Source organism: Malaclemys terrapin, chromosome 2 (assembly GCF_027887155.1).
Source record: "Malaclemys terrapin pileata isolate rMalTer1 chromosome 2, rMalTer1.hap1, whole genome shotgun sequence".
NCBI classification, from domain to species: domain Eukaryota; kingdom Metazoa; phylum Chordata; order Testudines; family Emydidae; genus Malaclemys; species Malaclemys terrapin.
In genome coordinates, this window is record NC_071506.1 from 103,684,918 (window position 1) to 103,709,698 (window position 24,781).

Below are 24,781 nucleotides of genomic sequence, written 5' to 3' on the forward strand. Positions count from 1 at the left end.
TATGAATTGGAAATGGTTTTCTTTTTAAAGCACTGTAAAATTCTGTGAGAAATAATTCATATTAAATCATCCTTGAAATGGAAAACGTCCCCCCCACCCCAACTCAACCCAAGGCATGAAATGAAATTAACAACCCTGCTCTGAGGGTAGGTCTACTCTACCCACCGCATCGGCGGGTAGCAATCGATCTATTGGGGATCAATTTATCACGTGTAGTGTAGATGTGATAAATCGTTCCCTGATCACTCGCCCGTTGACTGCTGAACTCCAGCTTAGTGAGAGGCGGAAGCAAAGTCGACAGGGGAGTGGTGGCCATCGATCCCGCGCCGCGAGGATACGAAGTAAGTGATTCTAAGTCCATCTAAGATACGTCGACTTCAGCTACGCTATTCTCGTAGCTGAAGTTGCGTATCTTAGATCGATCCCTGCCCCCCTACCCCCAGTATAGACCAGGCCTTAGTGCTCTAGTGACAGGTCACTAGGTAATATACAGTAGAGTTGTGACAGAGAGCTCGGCTTAAGAGGGTTGGAGAAGCCAAGTTTAATTGTTGCCAAGTGGTCTGTGATGGCCTTAATAGTGCTCATCAGCTGCAGAAACAGCTAAGTAGCTGTCTTTAAAAAAAAAAGAAAGCAAGCAGAATTAATGAGAAAAAATAGAGACACGATGAGCTTTAAAATTTTTAAAAAGTGATAAAAGCCAATGGTACTTAGTGTGATCCCAAGTGTCCTTATAAATGATCCTGGATGAAGGAGGAAGTGATTAAACTCACTCCTTGAACAAGAAAGAGAAATTAGAGTTTTAGCACCAAAGCTTTTTATAGCTCTGAACTGTACTCATCTTTCTTCTGAAACTCCCTCCTCTCCCACAAATCCTCTGCAACTGCTAATGCCACCATCATCCTCCCAGTCTCTCAGGCCTATAATCTGGGAGTCACATTCACCTCTATCTATTTTATGTGCCCCTATCACTGTAGTATCTGAATGCCTCCCAACCTTTAATTTATTTATTCTCACAACAGCCTTGCACAGTAGAGCAGTGCTGTTAACCCCATTTTCAGATAAACAACTGGGGCACAGAGAGGCTAAGTGACTTGACCAAGAAGGCTGTCCCAGACTTCTTCCTCTCAGCCGGCCTCCACATCTGGCAGGTCCTAAGCTGCTGCTTCCTCACAGTATTTCTAAGGCATAGGTGCTATTGATATTTTTACCCTAAGTGACTTAAGAGTCTAAATTCCACTTCCAAAAGTGCCCTAAGGCAGTGCTTCCCAAACAGTGGGTCAGGGTCTAGGCGGGTTGCACGTGCTCTAGAGGTGCTCTCCCCTGTGCAGCTATGGGAAATGGGACCCAGGCAGCAGCACCAGCAGAGAGGAAGCACCTCTGAGGCATATGCTGGGCGGGGACAGACTGCTGACTGTCTGCTCACTAGCTCCCTCCAGCCACTCCCTCCACGCTGCTGCTGCTGTCTGGATCCCACTCCCCATGCAGCTGCCTGCCAACCAAGGGAAGTGAGAGCAAGAGGGTGCAGGCAGCAGCACAGAGGAGATGACTGGAGCCAGGGAGTGGACAGTCAGCAGCTGCAGGGCAGGGTGTAGAGCTGGGACAGCAAGAGCAAGGGGTTTGAGAGAGCCAAGCAGGGGACATGGTGAGTCCTCAAAAAGGACAAAATGCAACTTGTGGGTCACCTTAATAAAAAGTTTGGGAATTTAAGGCACTTGGAATATTCACTGAAAGTCGATCTGACTTAAGTCTTGACTCATGATTTTTGAATGCTTGGGATCAGCAATACTGGATTTACTGAAACCTCGTCAGCACCAACATCAGCCGCTTCCCCAAATCCATTCTGAATGCAGCTACCAGGATCCTTTTATATGACCACATCACCCACCACTTTGAATCTCTCCACTGGTTCTCCATTTTTCACCGCACCAGGTTCAAGTTCCTTGTCCTCCTCTTCAAGACTTTTCACAACTCTGCCCCATCCCTATGTGGTGGCTCGTCGGTGATTGCATGGAGCCCTACCTCATTTGTTCCACCAACAATATCAGCCTCATCTGCCCAGCTGTCAGTGTCACACACCAATGTCTCCAAGCTTCCTACAGTGCAGACTCCCAAGCAACAGTATTATACCCTCCCTGATTGGTGAACCACCAACACTCTCCTGCTTCACCTCTCCAATATCCATCTACTGTGATGCCTATAAGTAACCAACTAATTAATGATGGCAAAGGGGCAAATAAGGGGTAGGTGAGGACAGCTGGCACTTTAGTTAAAATTAAAAAATTACAAATGTATATATGGGCATAAAAATGGTCTCTCTCATTGCATCCCTTTCTCACCCACTCTTCATATGTCACTTTTCTTATTTTAAGCCCTTTGGGACAGGTACTGTCTTTGCACCTAGCACAGTGTTGGAATTTAATATTAACAAATAATTTTAAAATGCCAATATGATTGCTTTGCCAACTTAAAAATATAGATTAAAGTCACACTTGGTCTGAAAATGTTTTACACCAAATGGTTTTACAAGAAATGCCTACAATTCATACAAAATAGAAAGAAAGTAGAGAGAAAAAAAAAATCTATTTTTTCAATTTGTTTACTTTGTGCATTTGACAGCCCACTGTGTGTAGTCAGCATCACTGTTTGCTTTGTACAAACTCTCAGTTTGCGTGGGTCTTTCACACAGCAAGAGGAGAGGAAAAAAAAATCACTTTTTAAAATAGAAAAATTGACTGTAAAAATCACAACAATTGGCATGGGAACTTATAATTCCTGGAACTATTTTTAGCTCATCTTTTAAAATTGACTAAATGTCCATTTAAAACCACTTTAGTTATCCTTTTGAAAAAAACTCATTGTTAGGATTTCACTTTGGCTAATCCCAAATTTAACAGCATGTTGTTGTAGTATGACAGAAGACAGAAAACACACACCCACACACAAAACTATCTAAAGCAGATTGCACCTAAAAAAATGTTTTAAATTAAAAAAAAAAAATAATAATTCAATAGTAATGCTGATGGTACAGCCTTTAAAAAAAATCATGACGTTAAGCAAGAAAACCATGAAAGATTTTTCTTTAAACACAAACGAGGTTTTTAGAATGCTCATTACACATACTAGAATTATCAGCTGGACTTTTAGAAATGAGATGATCCAACGAACCTGCCAAAGATTTAAAATTATAAAAAACAGACCAATTCCGATTGTATGTGCCAAGGGCATATGGACCCAGAGTATATTTTTCTTCATATTATTTACACTGTATATCGCAACATAGCGTTTTTAGTTAAGTGTGGGGTTTGGGGAGGGTTCTTTTTTGGGGGCAGGGGAGAGCCTGCAGACAAAGGACCCTATGAGCTACAATACTGAGAGAGTACAAAGGAGTGAATTAAGTGCAATATGACAGGCAACCTGGAACTATGAATCTCTTGCATTTTGTAGTTTTAAGCTGGAGCCATTTTCCCCATGAAAACGGTTTTAATTTATTTTAACTAGTACAGACGCTCCCTGACTTACGCAAGTGTTTCGTTTCAGAATGCTTTGCGTAAGTCGAAAACGTATACCTGACCATTACACACACACACACACACACACACACAATCCTATTTCTAGTTGACAGAACTTTTTCCGTAAATGCCTAAATTGGGTTTGCATAACCCGGGGGGTGTCTGTACTACTTTTTTATCATTTGAAATCCCAGCAAAGCCTCAGAAGTAGCGCCAGGCTTTGTCTACACTGGCAATTGAACAACAAAACTTGTGTCTTTCAGAGGTGTTAAAAAAACACCGCCCCCAAAAGACAAAAGTTTTGCCAACGACAAGCACCAGTGTGGACAACACTTTATTGGCAGGAGCGCTCTCCTGCTGACAAAGCTAACCCCGCTTGTTGGGGGTGGAAGTTTTTTGTCGACAGGCGAGCTGACAAACAGCGGCTACACTGCACGACTTTTAGCGGCACGGCTATAGTGTCACAGCCGTGTCGCTAAAAGCTGTGCAGCGTAGACATAGTATAATCATCTGAGGTTAACACCTTGCACGTGTTGAGCAACTTTCATCCAAGGATTGCAATGAGTTTTACAGAGATGAACATATCTCATCTCAAATTTTCCAGGTGTGGAAACTCTGGATCTGCACAGCATTGGACTGCAGGCTACCTACACGGATGCCACAGTGCTATGTGTTCCTGAGGCTTTTATGTCAAATACAGCCAGTTACTTACAGCAAGGGCTAGGCATCTTGGGTTCTGGAACTGCTGGCCAACACTGCCTCCTTTAAACTAGGAAAGTACAGGAACTGTGCTGGCAATTTACCAGCCACTTACAAACAGAGGGCTGTTCTCTTTTTGATTCATGAGTGAAACTTCCATTAATAGTAAAAGCAAACTACGAAGGTAGCATAGTCAGCAATCAACGGATTGCTCTAGGTGACCACTACCCACTATGCTGCCCCTGTCCCCCTTCCCAGGGTGGTAATGCTCTGTGGCACAAACTGTGTACTTCAGTATAAGAGCCAGGGAGCTATATAATCTGTGTGCCCAGCAGCCTCAAAGAATCTTCTTTGCGTTTGCCATACATGAGTCCTGTCTCTTCTCTATTGTGAGGGACATATGCCCCACAAACTGAAATGAGACTGCACACCATTCCATGTAAATCAGTTAAATGTTGAAGATAATCATCAACCAAATTTGACCTTAACAACAGTAACGATCAGAATATTTTATTAGAGCCCAATTCTTTTTCCATTTCATCTAGGCTGCTTGTATTCTTCAAGTCCAGACCTGAGGAAGAGCTCTGTGACGCTTGTCCCCTTCACCAACAGACGTTGGCCCCCCAAAAAATATTACTTCACCCACTTTGTCTCTGTACTCCTCTCAATTAGTTATACTAGAAACTAATAGAAAGATGTGACCAGTAATATTTGAGATATTAAAGTCAGATTGTGTGTCTGACGATCTCAAGGTTTGTTTTTGATATCAACTCTCAGGAGAAAGAACAATTTAAAAATTGTGAAGTTATGGAAATGCAGCAACATCTCCACAGTGACAGCTGAATATCCTATTCAAAAAGATAAAGGGGGAGAGAGAACACCCATGCACATGGTTTTGTTCCACACACTAACTTAACCAATCTGTCTAAAAATAGCATGCAGTTCTCCCCTCTTTCCTCTTTTTTGCAAAGTTTAATCCTCGTTTCCTAGGCAACCCACCTCCAACCAAGACAGACTCCACAGCCCCACAGTGCCCATACTAGTTTAGAATCCAGATAAAAAGATGTGTTCTACATTTACACCCTTTGGTAATGATGCCACGTGGCCTGCTAAACATTTCTTGGCACCTGCCAAAAGTTAAAAGAAAATTATTTTGAGGTTAATGTAATAGCACTTCAGCGTACCATGAGAGCGTGATAAATTGGGGATGAAAGGCCTCAATTAAAATGTTTTTAAAAACCTGCATTAAACAGTGAAACTGACTACACAATGCACCATAGGGGCTGGAACTAGGGGTACTGGGGTGCTGCCGCAGTGCCTGCCTGGTTTCCATCATATACAGGGTTTACAGTTTGGTTCAATGGCTCTCAGCCTCCCCCACTACATAAATTGCTCCAGCAGCCCTGCAATGCACTGCATTTAGAGGATCTTATTTAGGTAAGCAACTGTAGATAGGAGTACTCAAAATTGTCATTTCGAGTGAATCAGTCTATACACTGTGCAAACCCAGCCACATTTTTAAAACTAGGCTACAGAAAGTAACCAACAAAAAACATGTGTTAGCAGGAAAGCACAGCTCATGCTCATTTCATTCCTCTTAAAATTTCTCAGAGAGGGGGTGGGGGTGGGGTGGGGTGGGGAGAGGTTTCTGCTTGCAAAGGGTTTTCCAAGGTTAAGACAGTACCAGCAAGTAAAAGATGTATACTCACCACTGTCAGGGGGAGAATAATTGGGTAGTAGGGAATACTACATTAAAGTCATGAATTTGAGAGGAGGAAGCTACACTGATAACATAATTAATATTGCAAAAAGCAAGAGAGATAAAGACCTCAATGCTCCCTAGTAAAGCTTAAGTAAATTCACTCTAAGACATTTCTGCACAAATGTAAATTACTATACACCAGTGGTTCTCAAACTTTTGTATTGGTGACCCCTTTCACACAGCAAGCCTATGAGTGCGACCCCCCTTATAAATTAAAAACACTTTTTTTATATATTTCACACTATTATAAATGCTGGAGGTGAAGCAGGGTTTGGGGGTTGAGGCGGACAGCTCACGACCCTCCCCACATGTAACCACCTCACGACTGCTCAAGGGGTCACGACTCCCAGTTTGACAACCCCTGCTATACACTGACTGAACCGAAACAGGTAGAATTTCAAGCCATATCTCTACCACTCCTTTAAACAAAGAGAATTTGTGGGGATGGAAGCCATTAAAGAGTTTTATTCAGGGACGTTGGTCTCATTGATTTCAATGCCTGTGATAGGAAAGCTGAAAAAGCTAAGTGAAACTGAACTACCATAAAAAAAACCTTTTCCTTTAGCTTCTTAATCTCGGGTCTGACATGATTGACAATAGTTATGCAAGACATTTTTTTTTTTTTTTTAAGATCATTGTGTTCATTTATAAAAGTATTGCGTCTGTATATTAGTACCCCAATTATTAAGATAAATGCAATTTTAGGAGAGAAAGAGGTGGAACAAGAAATTAAAATACTGAAGTGAATCATTTGTTTTCTTTCAAATCTTCTGGAATTTAACCTTGTTTTTTTAAACTGAATTTGTAAAGAGGAATCAAACGAAAAACAGAGACAAGAGTATAAATGGTGTTCACTAACAAGATTAACACCCCCCTACCACAGCATAGAGCAGTTTTTATGGCTAAATGATATAGACATTTGTCTTCCTTTGTCATGCTTGTTACACATACTGTCTTTACTCAAGGGAACAGGGGGGAGAAGGGAATCACAGCTGATGAGCTATTAGACTGATGAACTGTGCAGCCTTCCACATCTATTATACACAGGAATTTAATTAGGAATTTGTGGAGAGGACTATTTAAGTCATTCTGATATTAATTTTGTTTGTTCTATTCCTTGGATGTGTAATTACAAGTTATTTTACTACCCCCTTCTCACAGAAGGGGCTGGAGGGAGGAATGAGTGCGTAAATACCAAAGCTTTTGCAGAGGCAGTGAAGAGTTAAAGACAAAAGAAGGATTCTGAATCAAATTACTATTGATTTTACATGGAAAGGGCTTTGATACTACAGTTACAGGTGGCAGTATAAAAACCCTACGTATTTTTTCCATTTTGGCTGTTTGCATGGGATGTCTTGTATATTTGGACAGTGAGGGGAAAAGTCCAAGAGTAGCCACTCACTCTTCTCAATTATTATCGATGGGAAATTAAGAATGGAGAGTTATAAAACTGCCTCATTGAACAGCTGCGCGCACAGTTTGTAAAAGTTCCCTTACAAATCAAGCAACCAAACCCTATTATAAACACAGAGGGTGCTAAAGAACAAAGTTTCTTTTTGTAACTTAAAGCTGAGCTGCAAGTGATTTTTTTCCCAAAAAAAAAAAAAAAAAGACTGTGCCCATATAAATAAGGCCCTACCAAATTCACAGCCATGAAAAACATGTCACGGACCATGAAATCAAACCTCTCCCATGAAATCTAGCTAATGGAGGGGAGGGCAAAGGAAGGGCTGGGGAGGTGGGGGAAAGAGGGACTACCCGTTGGCTCCAGCTGTTAGTTCCCTCTGGGCTGGGGAGGGACGGGACATGCTCTTCCCCTGCACAGCCATCCTTGGGGGAGATCAGACTCACCTCCAGGTACCTACCCCAGCTGGAGGACTTGGCAGCAGCCCCGAAGTTTCCTGCAGTCGCAGGAGGTTGCAAGACTTGGAGGTGGGTCTGATCTCCCCCGACCTGCTGGCAGCACCTCAGCCAGGGGCTCCTAGCTGCTAGTTCCAGCCAGGCTGTGTAGGAACATGACTTGCTTTTCCCCTGCATGGCCGCTCTCAATGGGAGATCAGACCCACCTCCACCTCCGGGAACCTCCTGTGGATGTAGGAAGCTCAGGGTGTGCTGCCTTCAGAGCTTGAGAAGTGAGGATGGCGATTCCATGACCTACGGTCCCTCTAAGGTGCGTGCCTGCTGCACCCTGAACCCCTCCATCCCCAGCTGGAGCCCTCACCCCAAACTTCTGCCCCAGCCGTGGGCCCCCTCCCACACTCTGAACCCCTCAGCCCCACCCCACATCACCTCCATATTGGGGCACATAACAAAATTAATTCCGCACATGGATGGGAAAAATTAGCGGGAACTTTGCCCATGACCCCTCCACAACTCCTCCATAACCTCATTTTGGATCTGGACCCCCATGGTTACAACACTGAAATTTCAGATGTAACCATCTGAAAATGTGAAATTGACTAATTTTCAAATCCAAGGGAACATTACAAAAGAGATTAGTCAGAGTATATACACAAAGAGAAAACCCAGAAGACCCCCGCCACCCCACCCCAAATTATTGGACTTCTACATAAAACTCAACAATTGTTAAAAAATAAACCTTGAAAAAGGAAAAAGTTAATACCCCCCCACCCCAAAAAAAAAAAAAAAAAAAAACCACCAGAAGCCCTAATTATATGTTCATAAGGCCATCCATGGCTCCGTGAGTATAAAGGAAGAATCCACACTGGCATTATTTGCAGTCAGGGGACTGAAGGTGAGAAATTGTTTAGGGCCTGAGCAGCACATACATTTCTTCACTTGTTTGGGTAACAGACCAGAATATGCTCTCTCCTACCACTTTCCTTGTAGATTCAAGCAGGACAACATAGAGGTTTATGAAGACAACATCTCTTAAGGTCATTTTTCCCCTCTCGCTTATTAATCACATACTATTTATCAGAGCACCTTCATAGGTATGGGAGAAGGAAGGGGGCAAAAGTTCACAAAAAACAAATTTTAGGTATTTAACTTCAGCCCTCTCTCTTAAATCCTCCTGATAGGCCCAATAAACTCCTGTTGAAGTCCAGGGAAGTCTTTCCATCAACTTCAATGGGAGCTGGATTGGTCCTCTTAGCTGCTGCAGAGAGAGAACAAGTGAAACACACAGCCGTTAGCTCTTTGTTCACTACAGAAGTGCTTCTCCTGCTTACATTGTTCAGGTTGAGCTGAGTTTTTCACTTCAAGCAGGGAGTCAGCCACTTGGTAAAATACCTATGAGGAATGCAGCATATTTTGCCAAATTACAGCCCTTATTCTTCAAGTTCAGAATGAATTGGTTAACGATTATTTTTCAGGTTCTTAAAAAAAATGTAAGACTACATCAAATCATTTTTTGTTCTGAATGATCTTAATGGAATAATGCAGATCCTTCAAACTTTCCATATAATTAAAATCCACAGAAATCTCATGTACTGTCTACATTTGAACAAATGCTATTAGGATTAATCATCATTCTTTGCTGTTATTCTTCATAACTGAAAGTTTTTTCTTCAGCAGAGGTTGACAAATTATGTTCTGCTACAGAGAATTTCAGGGAAAAAAATTCTCCTCTTTCCAAACTGCTGCCATATCCTGTTGTTCTCAAATAGAGTAAAACCAAGATGACCTCATGAGATGGTGGCCACGGACAGCAGCTTGGCTTCACTCTCATTGGTAACAGCAGAAGGTGAGGGCCATTCTGAAAAAAAGACATCATAACACAGCACCTTTGGCTTCAGTCCCATTGAGAACAATAGGACAGAGCCACTATTTTAGGGTTGCCATGTGTCTGGTTTTCAACCAGAACACCTAGTCGAAAAGGGGCCCTGGAGCAGTGGTTCTCAAACTTTTGTACTGGTGACCCCTTTCACATAGCAAACCTCTGAGTGCGACCTCTCCTTATAAATTAAAAACACTTTTTATATATTTAACTTCATTATAAATGCTGGAGGCAAAGTGGGGTTTGGGATGGAGGCTGACAGCTCGTGACCCCCCCTATGTAAGAGCCTTGTGACCCCCTGAGGAGTGCCGACCCCCAGTTTGAAAATCCCTGCCCTGGAGGCTCCGGTCAGCACCGCTGACCGGGGCATTAAAAGTCCAGGTGGTGGCACAAGCAGGCTCTCTACCCGGTTCTCTGGGGCTCCCTGGAAGCGGACGGCATGTCCCTCCAGGTTAGGGTTGCCAACTGTCTAGTGGCTCTGCTCCTGTCTGCATGTACCACCCCCACAGCTCCTATTGGCTGCAGTTCCCCATTCCTGGCTAATGGGAGCTGCGGAGTCAGCGCACGGGGCAGGGGCAGTGCACAGAGTCCCCCTGGCCGCGCCTCCTCCTAAGAGCTGCTACCGGACATGCCGGCCACTTCTGGGAGTGGCGTGGAGCCAGGGCAGGCAGGGAACCTTCCTTAGCCCCCCCAAACTTTTAGCAGCCTAAAATCTCCTGGATTGGCTTTAGTAGCCTCTGGGAGATCGAGCCCAATTCCTGGAGACTCCCGGCCATCCGGGAGGGTTGGCAACCTAGTCCGGCTCCTAGGTGTAGGGGTAGCCATGGCGGCTCTGTGTACTGCCCCTGCGCCAAGCACCAGCTCTGCAGCTCCAATTGGCCAACAAGAACTGTGAGGGCAGGCAGCACGCAGAGCCCACTGGCCCCTCCACCTAGGAGCCAGGGGGACATACTGGCCACTCCCGGGAGCTGCCTGAGGTAAGTGCCGCCCCCCCCCCCCACACGCCCCAACCCCCTGCCCCAGCCTGGTGAAAATGAGCGAGTGTGGGAGGGGGGATGGAGAGAGTGGGGCAAGGGTGTTCAGTTTTCTGCTGTTAGAAAGTTGGAAACCCTACACTATTTACAGCTACTACATTTTTATTGAAAATAAATAGTGACTTTTTAACTGTCAAATCATCATACTTGGGAGATATAAGACTAAAGAAACCCACTGTAGAACTGCTCCTACAAGCAGGAGGATTAATCTCATTGAATTTTTAAAGGGGAGTTGCAGGTCCAGCAACAGTAAAACATTTTATTTTGAACACTGAAGGGGGTCGAGTGCCTGTGTCACTGAAAATACCAAACATGCAGCTTTGTATTGATCCAAGCTATATGGCACTGGTTCTACAGTAATTAAGCTAGAGGTAAAAATAAGTCTTTGGCAGGCAGAGTCAATGCTGCCTTCTAAGCAGAAAGAAAAAAATGACAGTCACATTCATCCCACAGATTATCCATAGAAAAAAAATATAGACATGCAATTAAACTGAGGTAGGTATCATTTAACAAAATTTAAAAAAATAAAACCCTCAAAATCTTGAGAGGTGAACTTAAATCATAACAGGGCTCTTAAATACAACCCCGCATATAGTATTTTCCAAATATGTCATTCACCGAATAAAACTGTTTCACTGTATGAATAAAATACAGAAACAGTAATAAAATATGCATAAATGTTACTGAAAAGAAGGTTCTTTGGTGTTTAAACTTACCACAAAACATGATCAATGTAAAGACTGGTACTATTCCTACATTTTAGAAGTCTGCTTTATTGATTAATACCTGAAAAATACCTAATCCTCAACTTAATAAATGCAAGTTAATCATATACTACTTTTTAGCTGTGAAAATGACAGCAGACTAAATAATCCTACTATTCATTTTCTACATTCATTAACTGCTGATTTATGAGTCAAATGTCATCAAATTACTATGAAGCTACAAGTCTGCCCATTCACTGCATCCTTGCAGCCTCCCCACATGATACAGAACCACTCACAAAGAAGAAAGACACTATGCCCTTCATTTAAGTCATCTGGGTATTTAGAGTATTTTTAGTGTCCTTATAGAACACTAAAATTCAAAACCTGGTGCTTATTGGCTCATAAATGAAAACTAGAAGTGTTTTTCCCTGATCACATGGTATCACCAACAACATCATTATGCATTGTAGATAGAAATTTTAACTTCCTTTCAAGGTAATCAAAAAAATAGGAAATTTTTAATTTTTCTGAACTTTTAGAAATGTAATGCTCATTTTCCCCAACCTCCCTGACCCTACATTCTTTTCCTAAAATACTGAATTCAACAGCATAACAATTATTAAAAAAATAAATAATAAAGGGTAATATGTTCTTCCTTGAAATGACTATTACATTTCCGATAATCAGTTAGGTGAAATAGAGAATGGAAAGGAAAGAGGAGAAGATATTCCAGTGCTTCAAGAAAACTTCAAAAGAAGCAGTCCTGCCTAAAAGTATGATGGAACATGAGTGGTTATTAATTTTCTTTTATACACACAATCTGTGCTAACATAGCATTTATAACCAAATACCTCATCTCTCATTCACAGTCGAATACAATGCCATTTTTCCTAATAGCGCTCCTCCCAACAGAGATGTAGGAAGAGCACTCCGGAATAATTCATAAGATCAGATTCATTCTGTCAGCATTTATCAATAGTTCCTTGGGCATACTTTAAGATTGCTGATCCTCAAAAGTAATGATTTGGTATGCACACTGCCTGGCTGGCTTTTTTAAGATATGACTTGGACCTTAAGCTTCATAAAAAATGTAGTCGTCCATTAAAAGATAAATAGATATTCAAGAAACTAACAAGTATTTCAAAAGAACAGCTAGTAAGAAAAACCTAAGTCAGTTAAACTTTCAAGAGTCAAATGAATAAATAAATAATTACAGAAGATAAAGAGCCAAATTCTGCAAGGTTTTAAGTATCCTCGGTTCCTGTTTAAATCAATGGGAATCAATGGTGCTCATCACACTGCAGGATAAGGACCTTATTTTAGGTCTAAAAAGGAATAAAGTTTTATCATCTTATTTCCCCTTGATGGAAACAAAGAAAATGGTGATTCAATTAAGTGTCATTGGGAATAAGATTCCCTACACTGGTGGTTTAATGCATTTTTGTTAACAAAAAAGTGTTTATATGCAGACTTCACTAAAGTAGACCTGTACAAGGTAGATTAAAAAAGTAAATCAAATTTTGGGGAAAAAATTATACACGTTTATTTTTTAAAAAAAAAACCTATTTAAAAGTACATTTTAAATTGACAACCTATAGGTTAAGCCTTAACCTATTACAATCATTTTAATTAAAAGTATGTACTTGGTGTTTGCTGCTAAACTGTAAAGAAAGTCAAACCACTGAGCACCTGGAAGTCACTGGCTAAGCACCTGGAACTAGTTTGTTAAAGAGCTAAGTCAGCTTTTGACAGCAGTAGCAGGTGCAAAGAGAAGAATATTTTGTTCATTTCAGTTTATTCAGCTAGTTCAGTTCAATAACTAGTTCATTCAAAGTTAAAAAGCCAGTTGAGAGTTGAAAAGCAGGACAGCTTGTTTTCCTCTTCCAATCTATGAATAAAAGCTAGGTGTGAGGATGACATCTTCTAGATCTAAAATTCTGTAGGGCACAGTGACCAGAAATAATCAGTTCAATTCACTAACTACAGATAATACTTCCTTTGTTTAATAAATCAGTTAGTTTCAAATGCAAAACATGTTTTGATAAACTTTGTAATTTTTCCCCTTATGTTTCAAAAACATTTAAGGTAGTTTTATTTCATTTAAAAAACAAAATTAAAATGCAGTTTTTGTGCATTTTAAATTTAATTTTAACTTGCATCCAAAAAGCATGACATAAATCACAAGTTAAAACAAAACAAAAAAAACACCAATCTAGTAAATAAGAAATGCATCACTCATCATTTTTAGCATAAGGTAAAAATTAAGAATCTAAAAACATGTAAGCTATGTAATTGCTTAAATAAATGTGTAAATATATAAGGTATCCTCCTGGTTAGCGGGAAAAAAAAATACCAAATTTTCTCTAAAGACTACAATTGCAAATGATATGTTTAAATGGTTACCAAAGAAGTTATTTTCTTTAGGAAAATAACTAATAAAGCACAAATGCAAAACATGATTAAAATCAATTTAAATAATTTTGATTTAAATCAATCCAGCCTAGTCCTTTACATTCCTTGTGCATTTTAAATAATAAAGTTACTAGCTTCTAGTAGCATATCAAATATGGAATTTAACAAACAAATAGCCATATATAATGTTCATAACATATAAAAGGTGGCAAAATAAAGTGCACTGAGTATACTCTACAGTCAGGAATGCCTATGACAGGGGTTGGCAACCTTTCAGAAGTGGTGTGCCGAGTCTTCATTTATTCACTCTAATTTAAGGTTTCGCGTGCCAGTAATACATTTTAACGTTTTTAGAAGGTCTCTTTCTAAAAGTCTATAATAAATAACTAAACTATTGTTGTATGTAAAGTAAATAAGGTTTTTAAAATGTTTAAGAAGCTTCATTTAAAATTAAATTAAAATGCAGAGCCCCCTGGACCAGTGGCCAGGACCCGGGCAGTGAGTGCCACTGAAAATCAGCTTGTGTGCCGCCTTTGGCACATGTGCCATAGGTTGCCTACCCCTGGCCTATGACATCCACTCCATGTGTGGACTTGGGCAAGTCACTTCAGCTCAAACTTTCTAAAGGTGCTCCACTTGGCAACCCTATGGTCTCATTTTAAAAAGGTGCTAAATAACAGCTTCAAGTAACAAAAGCTGCAGGTGCTTACCACCTCTGACAATCAGGCCCTCAGTTATCTCAAGTTGGGCACCGAAGACTAGTGGATACCTCTTGAAAAGTTGGTCCTTTGCCTCTGTGGGCCCAGTTCTGATCTGACATATAGCTTGACATCAATGGAAGTGAAAAATCAGGAGAGAGATTAAAATCAGGCCCACTAATTTATAAAGCAGGGACAATGGTCCCAACAGAGCATCCTGCCACTGATTCACATGACAGCCTTCCAGATAAGTCAATAACACAAAATGAAGGCAAACTACGGCTCTTACCTCCCTTGCAGGGGTAAGGATTAGTTAATGTTTCTACAGCACTCTTAAAAAAAAAAAAAAAAAAAAAAATCTGGCTGCACATTTTATGATTGAGTTTGCTATCAATCCTAGCAGGTCAAATATTTTATTTCATTTATATTTATTACACACACACACACACACACACACACGTAAAATAACATACTTTTCTATTTAAGACCTCAGCACCCAGCAAATTCCATTGCTCTTAACAGGTGATGCTGGGTGGCAAGGCATTTGAAAATCTGGCCAGGAATTTTTATTTTTTATATTATATATAAGCTAAGGTTCTTGTTCCCTTGTGTATGAATTTTATGATTGCATAGCACTATCTGACGCAGCATACACTTCAGCATATATATACACACACACACACACACACACTTGCTGAAGTGTATGCTGCGTCAGATAGTGCTATGCAATCATAAAATTCATACACAAGGGAACAAGAACCTTAGCTTTGAATGGCTATTCCTGAATGTTGTAGGTTTGTTACAACTTTGAATGCTGCAAGAGTGTACATTTTCTGCAATGAAATGACCACTCATCCCACCATATAAAAGATCATGGTTTTTCTGCTCCCTCCAGTCTGCTACACTCTTCACTATTTTGCATTAAGTGTATGGGGTTTTGGATGGGAGAGGCAGCAAGGCAGAGAATTACAGAAGTTAGACAACCAAACCTTTGTATTCCTCTAAACCTGCAGGCTGCATTCCTATTGGTTAAACATTAAGGTATTTTAACAAGAAGCCAAATTTAAACTATGAACAGAGCTTCTAAGGAGTATAGGTGCATTCAAAGAGTGTGTGATTTGAACACTCACTCCTCCAGCTGAAACAAATGTAATAGTGTTTTGCTGCACATACATTATTCTATTTTCTCTAGGATGTATGTTCATATAGTGTGTGTGTGTGTGTGTGTTTGTTTTCTCTCCTCTCTCTCTCACACACACACACACACACACCTACCTTCCCCTCTTTTTCATTTTTTCCTCTGAGGTTACAAATCTGAATAATTCATTTTATTCTTATCCAACTCTTTCCTCTGCCCACTGAACTACATTTTTAAGATCCAGAGAGAGAGAGACTTTTACCCACTGATTCTATATTTAGATTCATACCCCTGACAACAAGATCATGTCTTTAACATTTAAATCGTTTCCCCCATTCCATTTAAGGTACTCTATAGACTGACTTTGGAAACCCATGAGCACCCTCATGTGGTCAAATGTAGCCATAAGCAATAAAACTTTTCTTGCTTGGTTAAAAATGGACACATTCTGCATTAGCAAAGGTTTTATTCATTCAAAGTTTTCACCCCCAAAATCATAAAGATCACCATGTCCAAAGTATTATTACTACCAACCAGTCCCTTCAATAACGCCTTCCCGGCCTTTTATTCAGTTTCAATTCAATGAGACCTTATGGATATGAAAAGCATTGCAAGCATTGCCAAAGTAAAAGTAAGAGTTATGGTATGATCATAGCTACGTAGGTAAGATCCATCCAGGATAGGGCTACACACAGAGTTGGGTTTTATCTCGTGTGTCCATTTGGTATTACTATCCATTCCCAATCTGGTAGCAGGCTGCTATGTCATATAATGCCACTTTTACTAGCTCTCTTTTCTCCCACCATCGGACACAGTTGTTCCTCCATCTAATATAAGAATTTCCTGTATCTTGCAACCCCAACCTTTGCATGTTTTTCTCTTTTCAAGCTGTAAGCTTTTCAGAGCAGGGATTAGATCGTCTCCTGTATTTGTGCACAGCCTAAAACATCAGGGTGCTACCTATAAATAAATAAATACATACCAACTCTTAGTTGAAAACCCAAAATTTTCCATTAAAAAAAGATTCAGTGGAAAATTTTCAACCAGCCCTACATATATGCTGACAAACAGGAACCTCTAGCTGCCAGGCGACCCAACCCCAAGTGTGCAAAAATCATGAGTCATGACACAAGAATCATGAGATTGGCTTAAAAATCATGAGATTTTGGGTGGATCATTTTTGTCTGTCTTCTGGGGTTTCTGAGCCTTCTGGGTGCACCTGGGTTGCATTTTCAAACTTTTTCTCTGTAACCATGTAAACTATAAATTTACTTTTTTAAAAAATAATGAAAACAGATTATAGTGCTCTTCCAGGACTGCCTGACAGAACAGCTGTGGGTGAGGGGGAGCTCTTCATCAAATGAAGGTGACTTCATAGACATTGCAGACTCCAGAACGATGCTGAGCTGCTTACCCTTCGGGCCAAACTGGTGTCTCGGTTAGTTGCATGGGTGAGGGAAACCTTCTTATCAAACCCAACTCCACAACAAATATATTCCCACTCCCAGCATTGCCAGCTCTTGTGATTTCTTTGCAAGTCATGCAACTTTGGCCAGGCTGGAGCCAGTATCACAATGACAGAAGAAACTCCAGCCCTCTCTCAAATTTCAGCCATGCCTAGGGTTACCATTCGTCCGGATTTACCCGGACATGTCCTCCTTTTGTGTGCTAAAAATAGTGTCCGGGGGGAATTTGTAAAGCACTCACAATGTCCGGGATTTCCCCCTCCCCCGGCTGGGAGGGCGGCTGGGAGGGCTGCAGGAAAGTCCCGGGCTGGACTCCGGAGCAGCTTCCTCCTCCCACCCCCCCCTCCCTGCATTCTGAGCCGGCCGGCAGCTCCTCCTCCTGCAGCCCGCTCCGGCAACCCTGTGCAGGGCCAGGGACCGGGTTTTGTGTTGTGCAGGGGAGCTCAGCCATGTGTCCGGCTGGCACAGAGCCCAACACCCTGTTCTGAGCAGCAGGGTAAGGGGGGGCAGGAGAAGGGACAGGGAGGTTCTGGAGGGGGCAGTCAAGAAACGGGGGGGGGGGCTTTTGGAGGGGAGTGGAGAAAGTTTTGGGCAGTCAGGGTACAGGTAGGGGGTAGGGTCCTGGGGGGCAGTTGGGGGGGGGGGTCTTAGGAAGGGGCAGTTAGGGGACAAGGAGCGGGGGGTAGGGGGCTGGGAGTTCTGGGGGGGAGCTGTCAGGGGGCAGGAGTGGGGAGAGGGATCGGAGCAGTCAGGGGACAGGGAGCAGAGGGGTTTAGATGGGTTGGGAGTTCTGGGGGGGCTGTCAGGGGGCAGGAGTGTGGAGAGGGATCGGAGCAGTCAGGGGACAGGGAGCAGAGGGGTTTAGATGGGTTGAGAGTTCTGGGGGGGGCTGTCAGGGGGTGGGGAGTGGTTGGATGGGGCGTGGGAGTCCCAGGGGTCTGTCTGGGGGTGGGGGTGTGGATAAGGGTTGGGGCAGTCAGGGGACAAGAGGCAAGGAGGCTTAGATAGGGAAGTGGAGTCCCGGGGGGCAGTTAGGGGCAGGGGTCCCAGCAGGGGGCAGTCAGGGGACAAGGAACAGGGGGAGGGTTGGGAGTTCTGGGGGGGCGGGAAGTGGGAGGGGCAGGGGCGGGGCTAGGGCAGGGCTCCTCCCGTCCTCTTTTTTGCTTGTTGAAATATGGTAACCCTAGCCATGCCTGTGGGAACCCCTTGGCTGCCTTCCCCAATTATGCACCTCTTGGGAAGAGCAGCCAATCAGAGCTGCTACAGGAAGCAGACAGAGCTCTCTCTCCTCCCTTCAGGAGCAGAGGCTGGGGAAGAGGGAGGAGCAGACATCGTTCTCACAGGAAGGAGCAGAAATAGCCCAGCAGCTCAGAGCAACTCCACACCCTCCTCCTCATTCCCCTCCCCACTGTGAAAAATGGGTCAATCTGCGCTCTGCTCCTCCCCGCTTCCCTAACCCTGAGAAGGGAGAAGAGAGGACCCCGCTGATCCCCCTCCCCCCAGGAGTTGTAGAAAAAGCAGAGTCAGGGAGAGGAACAGGATGAGCAGATGTTGGGGCTGGAAAGGCAGATGTGGGATTGGGGCACACAGAGTTAATTAGAGCCTTTGTGTTTGGGGAAGAGGCTGGGAGCTCAGCACCATCAACCAGCCAGCAACAGCTCCTGCAGTGAGGTCAAAAATCACCTTACTCTATGAACTTGGGAGTGTCAGCAACACTACTTGTCACAGACACTGCGGATGAACAAGAGGCGTTCTAAAACAAAATAAAAAAAAAACAAAAAGAAAAAAAGACCAAGAGATATGAGATTTATTTAATTACGTGATTCTGGGGCCAAATCCATGATTTTGGGGGATCTAGTTCATGAGTTTTGAACGTTGGTGGCTGACAACACTCCCCTCCCCTCACGAAAGGAATGGCCTGGCAGCCACAGCTCCCGCCTTCCTGTGGCCCATTTAGAAGGGAGATGAGCTTCCCAGTCTTGATCCAAAACCCACTGAAGCCAATAGGAACCTTTCCCTCAACATCAATGGGCTCTGGATCAGGGTCATAAACCTAGATCTGGGAGGCCAACTCTCCTCACCCTTATATTGCATAAACCAGAGGTCTTCCCCCTCTCCCCCACCTACCTTAAAAAAAATAAAAAGAATAAAATGGCTGCAGACTGAAAGATATTCTCTTTTGAGAAACAAGTAATGGACTTGTGAGGGGTAAGCAGGGGCAGACTCAAGTATTGCAGTCTGAACTACCAAGCCAGGCTTCAAGGATCACAATCCATTATCATAACCAAGATTTTCTCTACTGTCCTTATCTAAAAGAAATCTGAAAGAGAAACACCTAAGTATATACACCCTAAATATAAGTATTAAGCACAAAAATGAAATTAACACAATTTTCTTCTCCTAACTTCTATAGTCCAAGATATGCTTGTATAAAGGCATGCCATCATTATACTGAATAATTCCTCTAGATTTCTAAAAGAGAGCTCACATGACAGACACACACAAAAAGACTTCCTGTTAAAGCAGCATTAGATCTATAGAATTAAAGAAGAATCTATACTAAAAAGTTCTTTGAAGTTTTTAAAAGAATTACATTTCTTAACAGAAATGGAATCTAAAAAACAGAGAAATGGACCCAAATCCATTTGGTTTACAAATATCAGGGAGGTGTGGGGTGGTCAAGGATTTTAATATCATTAGCTTTATGATGCCGTCATTTCTTTTACAACAAAACTAGTTATTTTCTCTCTGGATGTGTAGCTGGAAAAATTATCTGTTTAGCTTTCAAGATTCTTAAGCAAATTCCACCTTTTTTTTCTTAAAACATTTAGTCTAACAGTCCTATTTGTAGTGATATTAATCAAATCTATTTAGAGTAACCTGAATAGCAAGGGGTGGGGGGGGGGGGGGGAAGAATCACATTAGATGACCCAGTTACAGCTGCTTTGTGGAAAGCAGATGATGATTTATCAGTGGTTCCCACTGCTTCATATGTGGCAACAGCCAAAGGTGACAAGGACTCTGCATAGGTGACCAAAGATCACCTCATTTTAATAAGGATATACTTCTACAAGCTCAAAATGCTGTCACTCCATTCTTCATCTTCCATTTCCTTTTCAGAGATATCACAAAAAGAATAAGACAGTAATAAACATGGGGGGGGAGGAGAAGAGGCCCTAACACAGAACTACAACCTTAATACAACAGGACAAGCTGGAGGACATGCCAGTTATCAGACAGTAAATTGCGTAGGTTACACGATCCTGCACCACTGAATGCTACCACCTCAACCAAAGCAGATCTGGATCCCTTTGACTTCTAACCTTATATTAGGAAAATAACCCTAATAAAAGAAACCTAATGATACACGTACATGCTGTGGTAATGCATACAAATTTTTAAAAAAATAAAACTCAGTCTAAAGGAGGACATTATAATTTTGGAGAAGTACAGAGTGGGCAGAAGGGATTTAGTTCCTTGGGTCAGTACTGGGTGGTAGCAGCCAAACCCAGCAAGAGCCACAATTTTTTACATAAACAAACACACACATAGCAGTGGTGCATAGAGATCTGTAATTGTCTCTTTTTCACTAAACTCCCCAGACGAACAAAATAAAATCAAAGATGAATCCACATGATTGGCTGATGGAAAGTTTGGCTCTGCCCTGTCTTCAACTCTAATCAGTATGGTAAAGAACCAAACAGAGGAGCACACTGTGTATATATCTGCTTATCCATTGGATTATTTATATAGCACCCACATATGGTCTAGAACTCATATCCCAGAGCTAGACCTAAAACACTCCACAGAAAAGCAACTAGAGAGCTAATCAAATAAGGCTCAGGTGCCATGACACAATGTAGTTTACTAGCATCTGAGTTATGAGTTCTAGAGCTTGCTTATTCATTTCGTTTACCACTAAGTTATTTGTCTTCTAACTGGAGGAAAGAAATGAACAGGACAGCGGCTGGAATGTGAGTTACCTCCGTTGTCATATTATACTCACAGCTGCATGTAGTGCAGCAGCAGTTCACACTTAGTACCCAGGGGCCAACTAGCTAATCAATCCATCACTGGTTTTTCCATTTGTTTTTACACAAGAACCTCCTAAAATGAATTTGTTTACACAGACATATTCTAGTTTCGTATATACAACTTTTTTAAAACTACAGTTTTCCATATTATTGTACTGATGTATAATTAATCTACATTGTTTTTGGACACCTACTATATCATTAGGACTCTACTGTCCTGTGGACCAGAAGCAAGCAGACTTCAAGCAAGAACTCTCACACTGCTTAGTAGCACAACAGATATCAAGACAACTTCATTTCAAGATTGAAAATAAAACTTTGTAAACAAGAAAGGAAACCCTTGTGATTTCTTTCAGCAGCGTCCTTCAAACTTGTTTAAATATTTACTTGAAAATTATAAAATCCAGCTAATCACATGCATATACATTGGAAGTTACCCACTGCACTACTGAGACTACCACAGAGCTATAAAAATATCTTCAAAGATCTAATAACCTTGATCCAGTGTCTTGCATGTCCTGTCTCACCCAAAATCTCCAGATCTCATTTCAAAGGCTCAAAATGTAGGCAAGAACTTGCATCTCAATACAGGAGAGTACAAAACATCCACATTTATTTTAAAGCATTTCAGCAAGTGACAAACCAACTGGTTGAAGAAAAAGCCTTGGCTTTCTTAATGGGCAAGCAGTACCAAGGCAGTACTTTAATTTAGCTCTCACGCTAATCTTTAGATACACCAACAGGCAATGTGTAAAACTAGGGCCACTGTTTTGTTTTAAATAAAGTTTCTTCAGAACTGTTGCTATTTAGATCTTCCTTTTCCTGGAACAACTGGGAATCATTTTGTTTCTATATGAAAACAGGAAGCTACATACCATAGGGCAGATCCAAAGCTGGCGTAAATTGTCATAACTGTTGAAGTCAATAGAGCTATGACACCAACTGAGGATCTGCCCCTTAGTAGAACAGAATCTAGGCAGTCAGCTTTCAGAGTCAGGTATCAGATAAAAGCTTTTGCAGTTAATGTGTGTGCGGAGGAACAGTAGCATTAAGTGGTTTGCTGGAATACGGACAATAAATGTGTCTAAAGAGAAACACCAGTGGGCATAGAAAGGGCTCAGTTTCTGTATCAAAGGTGGTGACAGAGGACAGCTTCAGTATCAGCATTTATCTATCAATTTCCCCACAGATCTATTGGTATAGCAGAGTGGGCAACATTTTCCACTTTAACACTCTAATCGTCCTTCAGGGCTAACTGAAGTTAAAATGAATACAATATACTGTATGCTTACCATGCTTTTGCAAAAGAGATGTAATGACTCCCAAAGCCTAGAAACACTAAAGAGTTTTTAGGGAACCGAAACTTGAAGTGAGAGGCAGGAACAGGGCCGGCTCCAGGAACCAGCGCAGCAAGCAGGTGCCTGGGGCGGCACGTCCGGCTCTTTGGCGGCAATTCAGCGGTGGGTCTCTCAGTCCCTCTCAGAGGGAAGGACCGGCCGCCGAATTGCCGCAGAAGAATGAAGCAACGGCGGCAGAGCTGCCGCCGAAGTGCCACCAACCGTGGCTTTTTTTTTTTTGGGGCAGCAAAAACTCTGGAGCCGGTCCTGGGCAGAAAGCCCAGTTGTAATAACTTTTTTGAAAAAATGGTCTGCCAAATTCATTAAGAGAGGTAAAGGAATACATAATCCCCTGAGCCAAAAAACCAAACACCTCCTTACATAAATTTTTAGTGAGATTGCCATGGCTCTGGACAAACAAAGCACCGCTATATAGACATAAGCAGGACGTAATTCAATTAAACACATCCTGTGTAAACCAAAATATGACTAGTGTCATTATAGCCCAATAAAGTAGTGTTTCTCCCATGCAAACTTTCTGAGTCTAGTAGGATATTATATACATGTAATCACACACACACACACACACACCTCTACTTCAGAACTATTTTAAACAGATTTACACTAATTAAAAATATCCAGGTTAAAGAAACAAACATACAAAGAATAGGTACCCAAAACACAATCATTAAACTTTTTGCATTCCTGAAAGCGTGTTTTACTGTTTCATCAAAATGCAGTATGACTACTTCTTTTGATCTGTCCTGTTTTCCTAAGCAAGTTGAAGTTCATTTCAGAAACTGCTCGTCACAGATATCAAGGGACCCAACTCTAAGTTTCAGCAGATTTTCATAGACACATTCAGGTCCCGTTGTTTACTGAACACCAGGTGACTGATATTTAGAAACTTGTAATCTGTTAAAAGACAGAAGTAAAATGTAGCAACTAATAATCGTTTCTCTATTTTCTTATGGCTCCCTGGAGCACTCAGAATAAGCCATCCTTCAACAAGTTAACAGATTGTTGTTTATGATATCATAGCTAAAAACTGGAAAGCATTCGCGAATAAAGAAAAGAAGAATGTAAACATGTTAAAAATAGGGTAAGATTCACGTTTACATTCTATAGGTAAGTCCATTTTGACATAAGCCAGTGAGAATGACTGCAAACTAATGATAAGAGACAAAACAGCAAAACAAATATTATTTCATGCAAAGCCCAGAAAAATGTTTTTTGAAAGAGGTACAATAGGAAAAGGTGCTTTGCAAATTACTGGCTTTAAACCAACATGCACTTTTGAAATGTTATGAATTTTTTTTTTTCCAATTGGAAAATCCAGAGGAGGACAATTGCATTTCTTGACTACATGCTCCATTAAAGATCATCCGATACACAGGACTGATCCGATGGTCTAAAGAAAGTGCTCTGCATTGCACCACCATACAGAAATGTTTCTGTCTGTCAGGGTTTGTCTCCATACAAGCTGAACACCAATTTGATTACATTTACAAACAGATTCAGTAATGCTGATTCAAAACCCAATGTAGGTACTCTTATTCTGGAAGAAGAGGGCCCTATGTTGGATTTCCTTTAAACTGATTTCTTACCAACTTAACCAAAATTGAAATAGGGTCCTCTGGTTCCAAAATAAGAGTGTCTACATGGGAGGATCGCACCAAACTAAATAGGTTTAATAAACAACTTATGTTAAATTGGTGCAACTTCTATGTTTAGAGATATCTGAGACCTAGTATAAAGTGGTATCTAAACTCCTTAAACTAAGGTAACCTGGCTAAGACACCGTCATAGTCTCTGGATCTTCAGGCTTCTAAGAACCGGAAATGACACAAAGGCAGGGTGCACCTCATATTTCTCAATCTCTCTGGCTAGCTAAAGAACATTCAAAATCTTAGCATCTATTCCAAAAACACCAGTCCAGATGGTGACGGGGGGGGGGGAGGGCTTCAAAGTGTGTGGGGCTATAAATCCCTCCCCCCTCCCAATAGCAATACAGAGGATGCCCTGTTGAAAATGAGGGCTGTGAGAGGAAAGCTTCATAAATAAGTTTTGTTGTAAGCCATTTTCATTTTGCTGAACTTGAGATGTTATAGGGAAATCCTTATTTGCTGTGTTGCAAAATGAGCATCTAACATTTCTCCTGGCTGAAAGCTGCTCCCATACTTTATAGCTTGCTTCACACAGACTCGCCTTTCTGGGGGAAAATGTGTGAAAAACAGAAAGAAGAA

The 24,781-nt window shown here is 41.6% G+C and overlaps 1 protein-coding gene across 4 annotated transcripts in view; it reads right to left on the reverse strand.

Annotated features, from left to right (window-relative positions):
* The window catches only part of SLC66A2 (solute carrier family 66 member 2), a 97,037-nt gene that overhangs the window by 51,138 nt on the left and 21,118 nt on the right, over nucleotides 1–24,781 (reverse strand). Inside the window, exon 5 of one of the 4 annotated variants that reach the window (XM_054020058.1) lies at nucleotides 22,788–23,450. The exons of the other annotated variants lie outside the window; for them this stretch is intronic. Within the exon in view, the coding sequence (XP_053876033.1) occupies nucleotides 23,374–23,450 (77 nt within the window). The 3' untranslated portion in view covers nucleotides 22,788–23,373. Of the gene's footprint in view, nucleotides 1–22,787; nucleotides 23,451–24,781 lie in introns of those variants that run through there. 4 annotated transcript variants of the gene reach the window in all.